This window comes from Mangifera indica, chromosome 8 (assembly GCF_011075055.1).
Source record: "Mangifera indica cultivar Alphonso chromosome 8, CATAS_Mindica_2.1, whole genome shotgun sequence".
Taxonomy (NCBI): domain Eukaryota; kingdom Viridiplantae; phylum Streptophyta; class Magnoliopsida; order Sapindales; family Anacardiaceae; genus Mangifera; species Mangifera indica.
Genome location: NC_058144.1, coordinates 3265930 through 3282155, shown reverse-complemented (window position 1 = coordinate 3282155; position 16226 = coordinate 3265930). Strand labels below are relative to the sequence as shown.

The 16226-nt window shown below is 32.5% G+C and overlaps 4 protein-coding genes across 4 annotated transcripts; 2 read left to right on the top strand and 2 right to left on the bottom strand.

Moving 5' to 3' along the window:
• Positions 1-326: 326 nt before the first annotated feature.
• Positions 327-3227, bottom strand: LOC123222425 (epoxide hydrolase A-like). The gene is made up of 3 exons (XM_044645186.1): positions 2652-3227; positions 1278-1516; positions 327-873 (listed from the first exon to the last, which is right to left on the bottom strand). The coding sequence occupies exons 1-3, from the start codon at positions 3114-3116 to the stop codon at positions 627-629; spliced, it is 951 nt and encodes a 316-aa protein (XP_044501121.1). The 5' UTR covers positions 3117-3227; the 3' UTR covers positions 327-626.
• A 4176-nt stretch (positions 3228-7403) lies between these two features.
• LOC123222426 (RING-H2 finger protein ATL5-like) lies at positions 7404-8354 on the top strand. The gene has a single exon (XM_044645187.1). The coding sequence runs from the start codon at positions 7552-7554 to the stop codon at positions 8185-8187; it is 636 nt and encodes a 211-aa protein (XP_044501122.1). The 5' UTR covers positions 7404-7551; the 3' UTR covers positions 8188-8354.
• A 99-nt stretch (positions 8355-8453) lies between these two features.
• On the top strand, positions 8454-9400 carry LOC123222427. Its single transcript, XM_044645189.1, has one exon. It carries the CDS (start codon positions 8711-8713, stop codon positions 9290-9292), a length of 582 nt encoding a protein of 193 aa, XP_044501124.1. The 5' UTR covers positions 8454-8710; the 3' UTR covers positions 9293-9400.
• A 415-nt stretch (positions 9401-9815) lies between these two features.
• LOC123222424 (probable pectinesterase/pectinesterase inhibitor 7) lies at positions 9816-11668 on the bottom strand. The gene is made up of 2 exons (XM_044645185.1): positions 10691-11668; positions 9816-10616 (listed from the first exon to the last, which is right to left on the bottom strand). The coding sequence occupies exons 1-2, from the start codon at positions 11640-11642 to the stop codon at positions 9925-9927; spliced, it is 1644 nt and encodes a 547-aa protein (XP_044501120.1). The 5' UTR covers positions 11643-11668; the 3' UTR covers positions 9816-9924.
• Positions 11669-16226: the final 4558 nt, after the last annotated feature.

The window sequence follows — 16226 nt, the reverse complement described above, 5'->3', positions numbered from 1 at the left end:
GTCTGTTAAAAAACCCATAAAAACACATTCTAGGGGTTTCGGGTCATGCTTTGAGCCTTGTCATGCTACAGGCCAGGACGGTCTATGGGCATGATAGACTACATCAAATTCAGCTTGGCATAGCCTAAAGACACGTCTTTGGATGATATTTACATAATCACCGTGATGAGTTTGTAAATCCCAGCCTTCTGAACAAGAGTTAGTGATACAAATGTAAAATGTTAAGAGGGTTGATATCCTATCTGCTCCTTTTTAGTCATTGGATATACTGTTGTAATGAGCAGGCAGAACCCCATAAGAAGAAGATGATTCATAAACACAAGGTATAACTGAAACCCAAGTTTTCATATTATTATTGGTTTGACAGCATTGTAGATTAATGCCTGCACCGCAAATTTCAAACATTGACAAAGTTAAAACCACTCTCAGTACACGAGGTGGCAGCCCTGCCTCTATTATTATTCATTGTTTATGAAATGAAACAGAAGAAACAACAACCAAAAAAAAAAAAAAAATGACAAACGATGGCAAATCCTCCAACAAGATACAAGATAACCAGACAAGGTCTGGGTCTCAACTCCAACAAGACCTTCAAGGGTTGCAGCATGGTGAAACGGCCAATGCCATCAGAACTTTTTTATGAAGTCATAAATGTGTGCACTGACTTCGTCTGGTTTTTCTTGGTTTATAAAATGGGCTACCCCTTCCATCACAACTACTTCCTCCAGAAATGGTACATCTCTCTTAAAACCACCATCGTGTATATATTCCTTCACACCTGGAATGTGATAAGTGAGGTCCAGGTCTCCCACGATAAACTTAACAGGAACTTTAATTGGAAACCCTGTCCATGCTGCTGTGAGCTCCCAGCTTCTGCAAGGAAAATTAAAAAAAAAAAGGCAAATAAGTCCTGTTTCCTACCCAAGAAATTCCAAGGTTTTATTCTAATATGCTTAAAATCCTAAAGCCAAACTCCAGGTTGGCGCATATAAAGTATACAGATTCTACATTAAAGTTAATAAATATTATGCCACCCAAAACACTCAAACCAGTTGAGTCAAATGGGCACGTGCATCAAATGGCTCCTTCTATGAATGGCAGCCATAGATGCAAGGTTAAAGTTTTCTGTAGCAGCCATCAACAAACAAGGTAAATTTTTCAGAAAAATGTAACAGGCTTCATATGTAAGACTTGGAAGATGATCCTATATAACAAAACCTTGGATGTAAGGATGATATCTAACTCTCTTATGCCATGATATATGTTGAGGAACATACAAGTTGATACAACGGTAATAGTTCAATCCTCCAGTAAAGCCTTTCTGGTCGAATTTTGTTGCGTAATACTTGACATCTTCTTCAGACAGCCAAGGGGGCAAGGTGGGAGGATCAGGTAGACCTCTAAATTCTGTTTCCTTGGGGAAACGAGGAGGTTCTGGATTGCGAGATAAATAAAAATTCTTCAGCAGCTTTGCAGTATCAAATTTAGCAAAGGCTTCTTCGATCTCTCCTGGTTCCTACAGCACAATTTAGCAATATTTAGTAAGAAAATTAATTTAAGAGATTCAAGAATAATGAAAAAAACCAAAAAGATCATCTAGAAGAAAAACTCTGAAAATTATGCAATAACTGGGAACCAAACTCAGAATTGTAGTTGGATCATAAGGCATTTTTGTATCAAAATTAATTATATATTGAAGGAACAAATATAATGCTCTTGCTCGTTGATTTTAACATGTAAAGGGGTTATTACCAGTGCTTTCAATACTACCAGAGGAAATTGTCAGGACAAATTGCTAAAAATTTGACCAGGTCCCACAGTTAAATGCTTAATTTTGGAGGACCTAATCATCTTCTTCTCTCACAAGTCATATAAAATGTTCTTAACAAACCACTATCTAAAAAGCAGTTCTGATGCAAAAAGTGACATTTTAGAAACAATTTAGCTAAATTTAAACAGAGCAGGACTGTAGGAGTTTTTCAAACGTACAAATATTAGCATCTCTGGTTCAAGATCAACACTTGACATCTCAAACAAATTTACCGAATGAAGGAAAAACAGATCTGAAAGAAATTTGTGGGACCTGTCAATTATTATCTGTAACTAGTAATACACTTTTCATATTAAAGGTAACACTACTCTAAGATTAACAGGTTAACCGACTCTAAAAATCATCTTAGCAAGCCAAATTAGCTAACGGGTCACAAGTCAAATTAAGGGATATTAAATAAAATTCACCAAAACCATATCTCTCTTAAGCTTGTTTAAGATTACTGTTTGTCTTTTACTGGGGAAAGGAGTTGGCGGAACAAAAGCCATAATTAACAAAATAATTACTGCAACAGCATCATCACCAGCAGCCATATGAAGTCTATAAATATAAACCCGGTGGCTCCAGAATTAAACAGAGACTTACTGTAGGCTAAATCAACTAAAGCCATTTGTAAACATAATTCATAATAATCTTAAAACGTAAGTGTCAACTAAATGCAGTAAATTATGGGACACGAACGAATTCTGTATGGATTACTTGAAAGTCGAAGGACACAATACTATACCAAACAGAGTTGCATGATTCCCAATCATGTCAGTCAAAAATCAAACCAAAAAAAAAAAAAGGTACAAAGTGAATAAGGAGAAGTAGTAATTACCTGAAACCTTACAATATAATAATCATCACCAAACAACGCCTTGTAGCCATCCAGAGGCTTTGACTTTGGGTTTCTGGGATAAAATGAGACGCTAAGGTTGACCAAGGCCTTGATTCTATCAGGCCGAAGTAAACAAAACTGCCAAGCAATCATAGCACCCCAATCATGACCCACCAAGAAAACCTGCTCAATGCCCAAATTATCAAGAAGCCCAACAAGGTCACCCACAATGTGGAAAGCCGTGTATGACGTCACGGAGGGCGGCGCATCGGTGTCACCGTACCCTCGAAGATCCGGGGCAATGCAACGATAACCCTTGGAAGAAAGATAGAGAAGCTGGTGACGCCAAGAGTACCAGAGTTCAGGGAAGCCGTGGAGAAACAGAACCGGTGGGCCTGTGCCTATTGAGGCCACATGCATGTTAATGCCATTGGTAGACACTGTGGAGTGCTCTATCTTCTCCATCTTGAAAAGAAAATTTTGAATAATGTGTTTATTCAACTGTGACGAAGGAAGGAGTTACATATATAGTAGTTTGTATACTGTGCTTGTCCTCCCTCCAAAAGGCAGGAGAAGAAAGGAAGGAAAGTTTATTACCACCCCAAGAGGACTTTGGAAATTAATTGTTAATTCTATAAATGAATATATACTATTTATTATTTCATATAAACTTGGTACCCTGTTAATTAAATAAGTAAAAATAGAATTTTGGAGTATTAATATATATATATTGACTAGTCGAACACCTTTAAAATGAAATTCGACTTTAGTTCAATTTAAGTTTAATTACAATACCGAATCAAGATTAGGCACAACTGAACAATCAAATTTTATTATGCATTTATTAAAATAATATTGTTTTAACTATTTTAAATTAAGTTTTTATAAAATTACGAGTTGAACACTCTCAAAAGTAAGGGCAAATTCGATAGTATTGCCACCCAAACTTGAGTTTGATTACTTTAAAAAATAAATAAATTTTCAAATTTATATATTGAAATTATTTACTAAAAATAAATGAAAATTTCCAAATTGAGTTCATGAAATTATAACCAAAAAATAATTGAATTTCTAAATTGATTTTATGAAATTATTTGGAAATTGTAATTGAAATTCTAAATGAATTTCAAGAAACTATTACCAAAAAATAAATGACATAAAATTAATACCTAAAATTAATTAAATTTCCAAATTGATGTCATCAAATTATTTGGAAATTATAAATTATTACCAAAAAATAACTAACACAAAATTAATACCTAAAAATAATTAAAATTTCAAATTCATTTCATAAATATATTACCTGAAAATAATTAAATTTCTATGTTGATTTTATAATAATATTATTTAAAAATTAATTGAATTTCCAAATAAATTTCTTTATATTTTTACCTAAAATTATATTTTAAATTTCATTTTTACATACCTAGAAAAATATATTTTACCCCCTTTCAACAAACTATTAGTAATTTTTCCAATAAGCATGGTAAATTACATCGTCTTCCTTCTTAAACAGATTATTTATCATAAAAGTAACAATTTTCACTTAAATAAATCATATTATCCAACATAAAAATGTAACAAACCTATAATTAAAAAATAAACCGGTAACATGAAACGAAACAAAACCTATAATTTTTTTTTTATTATTTAAACTACCTTTGAAAAAAAAAAAAGGTCGAAGAGTTACTTTTGGACTGTAATTTCCTTCTTTCTTAGGTGGTTTGGGTTGGAGGGAATATGAAACAACGGGAACTGAATCAATATGTATGTTCCCAATGGTCCAATTAATCATCGTAGTGTAGGTATAGGATCCTTTATCCGGGAAAAGGACTATTTCTCACCCATTTTTTAGTCTTATCTCAAACGCATATTCATGCCTGATGAAAAACCTAAACACCCACTCATCTCTAAACCGCATTTAAGTTCTTTGTTAAATAGAGGGGTAAAACCATCATTTTACTGTTTACATTCAAGTTATATAATTTTATCGCATTTTTCTTCTCCGATTTTAAAATTAACTTCTACCCCTTTCCTGAACTTTGAAAAGTGACTTTTAACCCCCCAAATCCCTAATTTTTTTTTCACTTTCCCCCCCCCCCCCACCAGCGACAACGTGATTGGAGGGAGAGTGACGAGCGTCGTCCAGAGAATAGACAAAGCTCGTTGAGCTTCACTGGACGACGGAGCGTCGTCCAAAGATCTGGATTACGATCGTCTTTCTTAGACGACGATCATCGTCGTCCAGAGGTGATCAACCTCTAGACGAAATCTTTTTCGCCATCGTCGAAAAAAGTGGCTGCATTTCAAGGGGGAAAAGTAAATTTTTTAAAACTTAATTAAGGGGACAAATATTAGTTTTTCAAATTAAAAAGAAAAAAATGAGATAAAATTTTAATTATTTAATATTATTGATGAAATAATGAATTTACCCCTTAATCTAACAGAAAATATCTGGGTGAATGTAAACAGATTAAACTTTAGATGGGTGTTTGAGTTTTTTATTAGGTGTGAGTATGTGTTTAAAATAGGGTTAAAAAAATGGGTGGGAAATTGTCCCTTTCCATCCTTCATCCTGATGGCCATTATTTAGTGCTTATATAATGTATTATCTGAAAACCTTTTTGACGTTTCGTCCAAAATTGCTTGCCCCTGCATTTAATAGGTTTTGGATTAAGTATCTTGTTTTGGGACACATCAACATCTGATGCGCCCCTTGTTTTGGATCATATATAATTGTACTTCAGACAAGATAATTTGTGTTTGGATAAGTCACACATCATGAAAGCTATGTTTGAAAGCGTGTGGACACATATGCACCTCACAAAATTTCAGTTTTGACTTTAAATAGCGTCTAGGTTGGAAGATATCGTATTAAAAGATTATTTTAAAAATAATTTTTTTAAAAAAATTTATTAAATATAAATTATTAATATATTTAATAAAATTTAAAGAATTAAGTAAATATAAATAATTATTATATTTAATTATAAAAAATAAAAATATTAATATATTATTTTATTAAATATTTTTAAATATAATTATTTTTAATTTTTATTATATTAATTAAAAATTAAATTATTTTTATCTTAAAAAATTAATAAATAAAAATATAATTATAATAAAATAAAAATTATCTTGAAAATATTTTAATATTTAAAATAAAGACGATAATTAAATTATTTTTTATATTAAATATTATAATAATTTTTATTATTATTTATAAATTTTTAAAAAATAATATTAATAATAAAAAATAAATTATTATTTATTTTATTATTTAAAACAAAATAATGAATTTAAATATAAATTCACCTTTATTTATTATTGCTTGAGCAAGAAATTTCTTTTGGTGGATTAAGTTAAGTGTAAATTGGCCAGAAGCACGAACTCCAACACGTAGATTCCTGATGGCTAATTCCGGAAGTCCAGCCAACCCTTGCGGTAACCAGAGAATACAAAAACATTTTTATTTTTGGGGAGGCGAAAGGGCTATTTCCCGCCAAAGATTAATTTAGTTAAAATCCAAAATTTTCTCGATGAATTAGTTTGGATTAAATTTTTTTATTAATAATAAAAAATTAATTTTATTAATAATATTAAAAAAATATAAATTCCATTATATATTTTTTAAAATTTTTAAAATTAATATTTTATTTATATTTAAAGTATTTTAACTTTAAAAAAATTATATTTTTCTCTCAAATCTTAAGGGACGTTTGGTTTGGGTAATATTTTATTACCAAAATAGAAAGATTACCTTGAAGATAGATTACTTAAAAAATTACTGGGTATAAATAATTACTATGTTTGATAAAATTTGATAAGTATAAATAATTATTGTGTTTGGTTAAAGGTAACAAAAGATTACTAGTAAATTATTTTACTTAATGCCCTTAAATATAGTTATTTTTAAATATTTTTCATATTAATTAAAAATAAATTTATTTTTATCTCAAAAAATTAATAAATACTAATATAATTATAATAAAATCAAGATTACCTTGGTAATCTTTAAATACCTAAGGTGAAAGTGGTAATCAGATTACCACTTATATTACCTACCACGTTAATATAGGTAATAGAAGATTATTGTAATATTTTATTACTGACAAACCAAACAAAAGAATAAAAAATAAATTATCAAGGTAATCTTTAAAACTCATAACCAAACGACCCCTTAGAGTTTCTTTCTTCTTTCACTCTTGTCATTATCTTCAATATTGACGACCTTTTCTTTCTATTTTAAATCATTGGTTAATGTATAAATAACAATTTGAAACTAATCTCTTTATCAAAGATGAAGAGATCTCCAAATCTCTTCGCCTTCGATGAAGAGACAACGACAATCTCTTCATCGATAAAGAAATCTATAAATCTTTTCGTTTTTAATAAATAGATCTATTCTAAATTATTTTTTGTACATCAATCAATGGTTTATAATAAAGAGAGGAGATTGTCGATATAAAAAATGGTGATCAAAATGGTAAAAAAAATTTAGATAGGAAAAATATGATTTTTTAAAGTTAAAAAATTTTAGATATAGTAAAGTTATTAATTTTTTAAATTTTGAGAAAAAAATTTAAAAAATTTTATATTTTTTAAAATTATCAATAAAATAATAATTTTATATTTATTTTTAACAAAAATTTTAATGAAAATTAACTTCCGAATAAGACTTTTAGACATTGAAAACCCTTCTAAACTTGGGTGAAAAATATTACTTTGGCCTTTTGGAAGACAAAAAACATTAATAAAACCCGCCAAATAACAGACCTCGGAACCAGCAAAGAAGGAAATAAATCAGACTGAGCACATAGGAACCTTCCTTTCTCTTTCCCATCCCACTCTCCAATAAGAAAACCTTCCTTACTTCACAAAGCTGTCATCAACTCAACTTATGGACCATAACACAACTACCTTCTCAGTAACCAGTCATCAGAAGAGCTACGATTTTAATGGGAAGATTATGTTAAGCTCAGTCGTCATCATGTTCGTTGTAGTTGTAATCTTGGTATGGTTCCACAGCCACGCCAAGAGGTTATTTCACCGTCGTCATGGCCATTCCTCCGGCCAACACCGTTTCTCTTTCTCCTCCACCACTGATATTACCGACGATGATTATATAGATGCGGTTTCTAATCAACCTTTAGACCTCTCAACTCTAAAAAAAATTCCTACTTTTGTTTACTCTTCTACCACCCACAAACATCAGGCGGAATGTGCTGTTTGCTTATCAGAATTTGAAGACAAGGAGAAAGGCCGTGTGTTGCCAATTTGTAACCATTCATTCCATGTTGACTGCATCGACATGTGGTTTCACTCTCACTCTAATTGCCCACTCTGTCGAACACCGGTTCAACCGGATAATCCAGTCCGCCCATCCACAATATCGGTGGACGAGGCGGTGTCAATGATTGAACCGGTCGGTTCAGTTACTGCAGCGGAGGAGGGTGAAACGGGTTGTTCGTCTTCTACTTTCCCCCCAGTGGAGCTAGTTGGAGTAATAGTAGAAATGCCTAGAGTAGATTGTTGAGGATTGGATGACACGTGATAGTTTCACCTGAAGAAAATGAAAGTCTAGCTTTTTGAAGAGACGATCGATCGATCGGCGCTTTTAGGAAAGTAAATAGTAAAGTCATACGCGCTCATTGTAGCCTGACCAACTTCTGTCTGATATTAAAGGTGACATTGACAAGTCAATTTCCGACGCTTGTCTCATATTACTTTTATGAAGCAATTAATTATTATATCTATTTATTTATTAATTATGCTTATCTTAATTAAATCTATAATTACAGAAATGATTAATTAACAAATAAATATAAATTAAAAAATTTTTATGTTATAGTAACAGATTGCGTTGGTGGCTATTGGCCAAGCGTTTTCTTCTGACTTTAGTGGTCCTTGATTCTCTTTTACAAACAACCACATAGGTAATAGCATGAAGAATTTCAAAAAGTTGTATTGTTTTAACTAAAAGTTGTGTCTTTTTAATATTTGAAACTACAATAAATTTCATTCATGAAGACGAGTAAGGAATAAGAAAGAAAAATTAAATGGAGTCTTCAACAAGCATTATCTTCCTCTTTTCTCTAACCCTTTGCCTCGCCCTACAGCCTCTTGTAATCGTTGCTGTTGAAACCCAAAACACCACCCAAAATGGTGCGCAACAGGGCAGTTTACTAGAGAAGGTTTGCAAGCAATCAACAGACGAGGAGCTGTGTTTCTCGAGCTTTAAGAAACACCCTGAGAGCTCTAAAACTCATGACCTAACGAGCCTTGGAATGATTGCGCTGAATATCACGTCTTCCAATGCCTCCAGTATCTTGGAGTACATCGAGTTTTTACAAAAGGAATCGGGATTAGGTCCTGTGGTAGAGCAGAGGCTCGATGATTGCACCAACAATTACATGGACGCAACTGAGCAGCTTGATGACTCCGTTGCTGGTTTAATGGCAAATTCATATAAAGATGTGCGTGTTTGGGTGCAGGTAGCAATTACTGATGCATGGACATGCGAAAACGGGTACACAAAATCTTCCGGAAAGTCGTCGTGGGTGTTAACTCATTACAACAACGTCTTCCGCAAATTATGTCATAATGCTTTGCTAATCATTAAACTTTTGGAGGAAAAGTGATCATCTTATGTCTGCCTCCACCGTTCATTAATTGTAAATTCTATAGCTCAATCTTTGTTCTATATCATATTTCTATTATAATTATTATTATTATGAAGTTTATCAATATTTGTATTATTGAGACATAGCTCGATATACTTACATAGAGTTCAGCTGGTTGTCGACTAGCTGAGAACACAAATATTATTTGTCAAAAGCTTGGAGCCTAACTATGAAAAAAATTGGAGACAGTTTGGAAAAGACTGAGGGTTCCCAAGAATTTTTTTTTAATTCGTCAATCTAACGACTTGTTTTAATATGACCTATAGTCCTATGATAATTAATTGGTTTTCTAGTTTCTACCTTATAAAAGTCAAATCTTGAGACTTGAACTAGAGTATTAGCAACACATGTGAAGTCTTGATTCAAGCCCCCCTAAGATTTAGAACTTAATAGTAGGACTAATTAGGACAAGTTGAAACTCAATAGATATAAAATTGCTGAAAACTTTGGAAGAATTCCCAGCTGTACGTTTGAATAGGTTGAGTAATAAATGTTCCTTGTTGCTACCTTGAGAAACAATCACAATGAAAGAATAAAATAAATAAATAAATAAATAAAAATCAAACTGCTACATCAGTACATCTTATGCCTTACATTAAACCGCCAGTATAAGGCACTCCTGTTTGTGGTAGCCAAGCATCCCCAACAAGGAAAGTGGAGACAGTAAAGTTTGCGGCATCTGTAGCATTTATCACATGGTAACCAGGCCATGTGACTCTGTTGATGGTGTTTGATCCGGGTCCTGTGTTATTATACTCAGCAAAATATAATGTGCTTAAAGCAAAAGTTCCATTCCATATCTGCCAACCAGCGGGATTTATCAAACTGTTCATAAATGACTGCATATAAACCGCCCTCGAGTACGTTTTCCATGGTCTCCCCAGATACGTGTTCACCGTTTGATTGGTGAAAGCCAAGTCATTTGCTGCTCTAATAGTACAATTTTGAATTGATGTGCCTGTATTTTGGTTAGGGTCCGTCCGGCCTTGTGCTGTGATGGTGTTAAATTGTCCGCTCATCGGCAGCCGGGGATAAATGTTGCAGTTTTGGAAAACAACGGCAGCGTTTCCAAATATGAAATCAACCGTACCATAAATGTCACATTCGCTATAGAATTGCCTTAGAGAATGTGTGTATAAGGTGTCTTGGTATGCTTCAAAGCTGCAGCTATAAAATATAGACAAATCTGCTCCACTGCGAAGCGCCACGGCCTGGTTCTTGGCTGCTCCAGCCGTGTTGCGGAAGGTTATGTTCACTGCAACAAAGTTCGATGCAACCACAGCTGCAAATTTGATCATGAAATAGTTAGAACAAGCTCGTTTTTATTGGACAACAACTACAACAACGAGTTCTTACCGAAGGTTGCAGAATTGAAAGTCGTCCACCCGTCAGCGACGCTTCTGTTGCCGGTGATCACTGTTTGATTGATGCCGTCTCCTATCATCATCAAATATTTCTTGTTCTTCGCAATGGAAATGTACTCTTCATAGATACCCGCTTGGACATAAATCAAGAAGTACCCATTGCTACCATCAGTATTGTTTGGAGCGGCATTAATAGCATCATTGATGGTGGAGAAATTTCCAGTGCCATCCTTGCACACTATAACTATATCGCTCACCAAGACTTCATCAGTAGTTTGGAGAAGTTTTCTTCTGCTCACTGACTCATAAAGAGCCTGCTTTTGGCTAGACATTTTCAGCGGTAAACGTCCCTTTGTAAAAGAGAGTTGCTTCCTTGTAGGCTGCGATGCGGCCGCTTTCTTTTCCTTAGGAACCCACCCTTCTGCAAGAAGGGCGAGAGATACACTGTAAAGTTTTGTGTCATTAAAGAGAGAGGCTGATATACCATTCTTCAAGCTAGAAGACGAAGATGTTTCTTCCAGGCTGTCCAAACAAGTCTGTTGGTTTGTCAAAATGGCACTGACTAAGCTCTGAACATCATCGGCTGCCATGGTAGAAAGGGTTTTACTGGTCTTATTGACAGCCTGAGAAGAGCCATAAAGAAAGTCCACATTATTGCCAGCAAGTAATTGGCAATCTTCCAGAGCTCTAATAACTGGCATTGACAATTCGGATTGGCGTTGAAGATATTTGTCAACTAATCTCACAAATTTCTGAGATTGGTATAAAGCTTTACCGAAGCAGTACCGGCCAGAACTGTGGACATCTGCGGTTTGATTTGGAAGAACAGATTTGCAATAGGAAGGGTCTGGAGCAGATTTGCAAAGGGTTTCTCGTGAGACAGCATAACTCATGGGAGCCATAACAATGTGTATTGTTATGAGAAAGAAGAGCTTTGAAGCCATTTTTTTGACAAGGGTTTAGAGATAAATGGGAGTTTGAATGATTTATGTTAGACGCAGAGGGGTGGTGGTGTGGTATATATATATTTGATTTTGATTAGTGAGATAATGAATTTTGCAAAGTCAACTTGAAAGGCTTAATCAAAAACAGGTAATGGACAGAGAGAAAAGCCAATTGGAATTTGTGAAGAGGTTGTTATTCAATTTATTATATCAAGCAGACATATTGTGTTCATTTGCTCAACTTCAAATTGCGAACCTTGCTTAATTTCGTTCCCACCACAAATTTCCACGATCTCAAAACATGCCTCAAATCCAATTGTTCATCTTTTTAGTTAGTTTGGATTAACATAATAATGGTTAATTAGGATCGAATGTTTGAAGATTTGGACTAATTTTTATTTTAATCAAGTTGATTTGCCTGGAAAAGCTTACATTCTCTTACACCTAATTAAGGGAGAAAAGAAGCTACTTTTATGCATGTATTCCTTCTATTTTAGAATCATCTTGGCCAAAGCAAGACGTAATTTTGATCAGTTTCCATTGTCAACTCGGGGCAGGGCATTATTATATTGATTGAAAATAAGTAGTATAAAAAAATTAAGGTTAAAATGCCTCTACCTGTCGTACTGGCAATCAATTGGGAGTAAATTATAGGCCAAACGGCTATTTCCCACCCAAGGTTTGATGTTTTCTCAAGTTTCCACTCTTTAATTATGGAAACACCAAACATCCATTTATGGTCGATTAAATTTAACGAAACTCTAACCTCTAAAAATTTAATCTCATTTCCCCCCCTAAAAGTTTAAAAACTAACATTTTTTTCCTAAGTTAAGTTTGAAAAGATCACATTCCCCCCCTAAGGTTTATTTCCAAACCCTTTCACTTTCTCCGACACAATCGCCAGCCATCTTCCCCTCCCGACGGTTTATCTTCCACCGACGACCCCCCTCAACTCCACCCCAACCTATCCGATGCAGAGAGAAGTCGTCTGGGAAGAGAAATCGTCTTCCCAGATGACGAAGACGAGATCGATCGATCTCGTCTTCGTCGTTTGGGAAGACGATCGTCTTTCCAGATGAAGACGACTCGTCTTCCTAGAGGACGACGAGTCGTCTCGTTTTCGTTTGGGAAGACAAAGAACTTCGTCTTCCCCGACGAAGTTCTTCATCTTCCACGGCTTCTCCGACTTCGATCGAGAGTCCAAATGGGAGGAAAGAGATCACCGGAAGGAGAGGATGCTTCGGGAGGGAGAGGCCATCGGCAATGGAGCCGGAGATTTCAAAACAAAATCCTAGGGTGAAACTGTGATTTTTTAAAACTTAGGCTGAGGGAAAATTTTAGTTTTTAAAGTTTAAGGGGGGCAAAATTAGATTCTATTTTAGTTTATTTTTAATATTATAGAGAAAATGATGATTTTATCCTTACCACAATTAAAGTTTTGTTAAATTTAACCGACCATGGGTGGGTGTTTGATGTTTCTATAGTTAAAGGATGAAAACTTGAGAAAACATCAAACCTTGGGTGGGAAATAGTCATTTGGCCTAAATTATAATTAAATTATCCAAATATTTATCAGACCACCTGAAAAAGGGAATATCAATGCTCCATAAAATTTAAAAAAAAAAAAAAAAAGCAGCTAAAACTAGACAATTAACAAAAATAAGTGGGAGCTTGAAATTTTTATAGTTAAATGGACAAGTTTATATAAATTTATCACATTTTTTAAATATTAAACATTTACACCATAATAATAATAATAATATGATATTTAAATTATTCTTATCTTTAACTTTGAATAAAAATAGGGTTGAGAATATCACTAACTCTTTGACAAGATCACTAATTTGTTTTTTTTATAAATACACAATTCAAAATTTCAATTCATTTTTTATTTTTCAACTAAAAGGCCGTTAAAACTTAAATCTAATTAAAAAAATTCAGTCATCAATAATCAATAATTCAGAATTTCAATTTCAATTCATTCTCGATGTCTTTGTATAGATTAAAAAAAAGTTATTTATGAGATATAATAGAAATACATGAGTTTTTACGTAATCAAACAGTAATTTTGTATAAATTTTACATGCTAATAAAATATTTAGGTATTTTGGAAAGTGTTTATAAATGTTTAAAATACAAAAATATGATAGCTTTGTATAAATGGCCATAAATGGCAAAATTTTGAATTTCCCAAAATAAATAATTCAAAAACTTTGGTAGAATCGACTCTATTGCCATGCATGATTTGATTTAACACTGAATAAACGAGATTTTCTTTTGATGGAAGATGATTGATTACCACCTTCAACTTGTTTTTATTCTATTTTTGTAGTGAAAAAAGTTAACGTAAAATCAGAGAGTTTTTAACGCGGAATTGAAAAATGTGCTCGCCGAGTAATATGAAGGTTCCTCAAAATAATTTTAAAATGCTCTTTCTTTCAGCTTGTTTCTGACTATAGTAAATTCTTCCTCACATGTACCGATATACAGAAGGCAAAGAGAAGTGTTTGACCAAAAGGCAGGTTGGTTGTTCTAAGCTTAAATCTGCTTCAAGAGTCTCACACGGTTTCTTTCCTTGCATACTGGCGGAAAGTTTGAATTCAAACACGTAAGACTTAAATCATATGCTGCCTTAATATAAGAAAATTAATTAGTTTGGTATACATATATATACATATATATACATATATATATATATATATATATATATATATATATACATATATACATATATACATATATATACATATATATATATATAAAATACAACTTGGAACCCTCTCCTAGCTCTGCCGGTGGTTCCAGGTTCAGTATGTGCCTGCCTGGGTTATTCACATAAAACTCCGGCAATTTCCTGCTCCTGCTTTTAGAGATATATTTATAATTATTTTTTATTTGTTGACTTTGAGTGGGAGTACATGTCATACGAATTGAATAAGATATTGAATTTCCTATTAAAAACCTATTTTTCTATCATAAATGTTGTATTCTATTGAATAATATATTTTTTAAAAATAAATAATAAAAATAATGATAATTCTTAATTTATATATTATCATCTTAAAAAATATTATATATACTTTTAAAAATTTAAAATTTTTCATATACATTCTTATTATATAATAATTTTTTTAAAAAATGATATGTAGATTTATATTGATAATATGTATTATATCGTCTCTTTGTTAAACAAAAATTATTCATTTTCATTTGACAAATCTGCTCTGGTGAGAAACTCAATGGCTGAAGAAGAAGATGCTAAGATAATCGGCTGAGGATGATAGCTAATTCTTATTGCCAGAGAATAAAAAAAAACTTTAAAGGAAAAAATAAACTTTTCAAATTTTTGGACAAAAAAATTTAATTTTGAAAACTATAGGAGAAAATAAAATAAATTTTTAAAATTTAATAATAAAATAATAATTTTATCTCCTATAATTAATAATTTTAGTGAAAATTAATATCTTATAAATAAGTGTTATAAGTGTTTAGAAGATCTCTGTAAATAAGAATTTGGGAACGTAGTAAAACTTGGCGGAATAAGTCTTCGGCCTTATTGGATTTATTAAAAAAGGTGGGCTATAAAAGAGAGGGCCTATTGTTAGGCTTAACCTTATTAGAGAAACATTTTCGTCTTTTGTTGGTCTGCCTGCGCTTTGGCCTCAAACTACACTGTTAACTAAGTCCCAAAATAAATTGACAGGAAAATAATTTTCGGCAATATGAAGAGCAGTATAATTTATATTTATTTTAAGTATATAAATAAATATATTAATATATAATTAAATATTATTTTATTTTTAATTTAAATTATTTAATTATATAATAATATATATTTATTTATATATATATAATAGGTAGAGATAGTTTTATTATAATATAAAATGACAAAATCATGCCACTTTATGATAATTTATTTGTTTCAAATGAAATAGAACTACAAGGAAGGGACCATTCAGAGCAAGTATTCCAATTAATTGTAATCACTAACAATATTGGGCTCAGTTAAGTTTCAGCCCATCTCGGGTCCAATTTAGCTGGACAAGGCTATGGGCCTTATTGAGTCAGATTTGGTGTAATCTGTCATGTTTACGAGTCATATTGTATCATGTCAAGACCTGTATCAACCCGCAGCATGACCCAAAACTCCTGGACCTTGTTTTCGTGGACTTTTTAATGGATCAGTTTGTTGTATTATATTTAATTTTAAATTATTTTGTTTTTTCACATGTTAAATCCTAAAGTCTTCTGTACAGCCTGCAAAAATAAGGACCGTATTCTTGTGAACCGCTCCTTTTTAAAGGGTGGATAAGATCGGATCACAGTCTGTATGTAGCCCATAGCCATAAGCCAGTTGGTTAAAACTTGAATTGTTTGGCTACTAATTATCCCTTAAGTAAAAAACTTATAACAAAATTATATTGTATTGCCCAAAAAAGGGAAAAGCGCATGTGCACTTCGGGCTCCTTTATTTTCAATTATTACATTCATTCAATTAGCAATGAAACGATCCTGTCACCCTGAACTAAATAATTGAGTATTGAAATAATTTTGTGAAGTTATTTCTACTGAAAATATGCCATG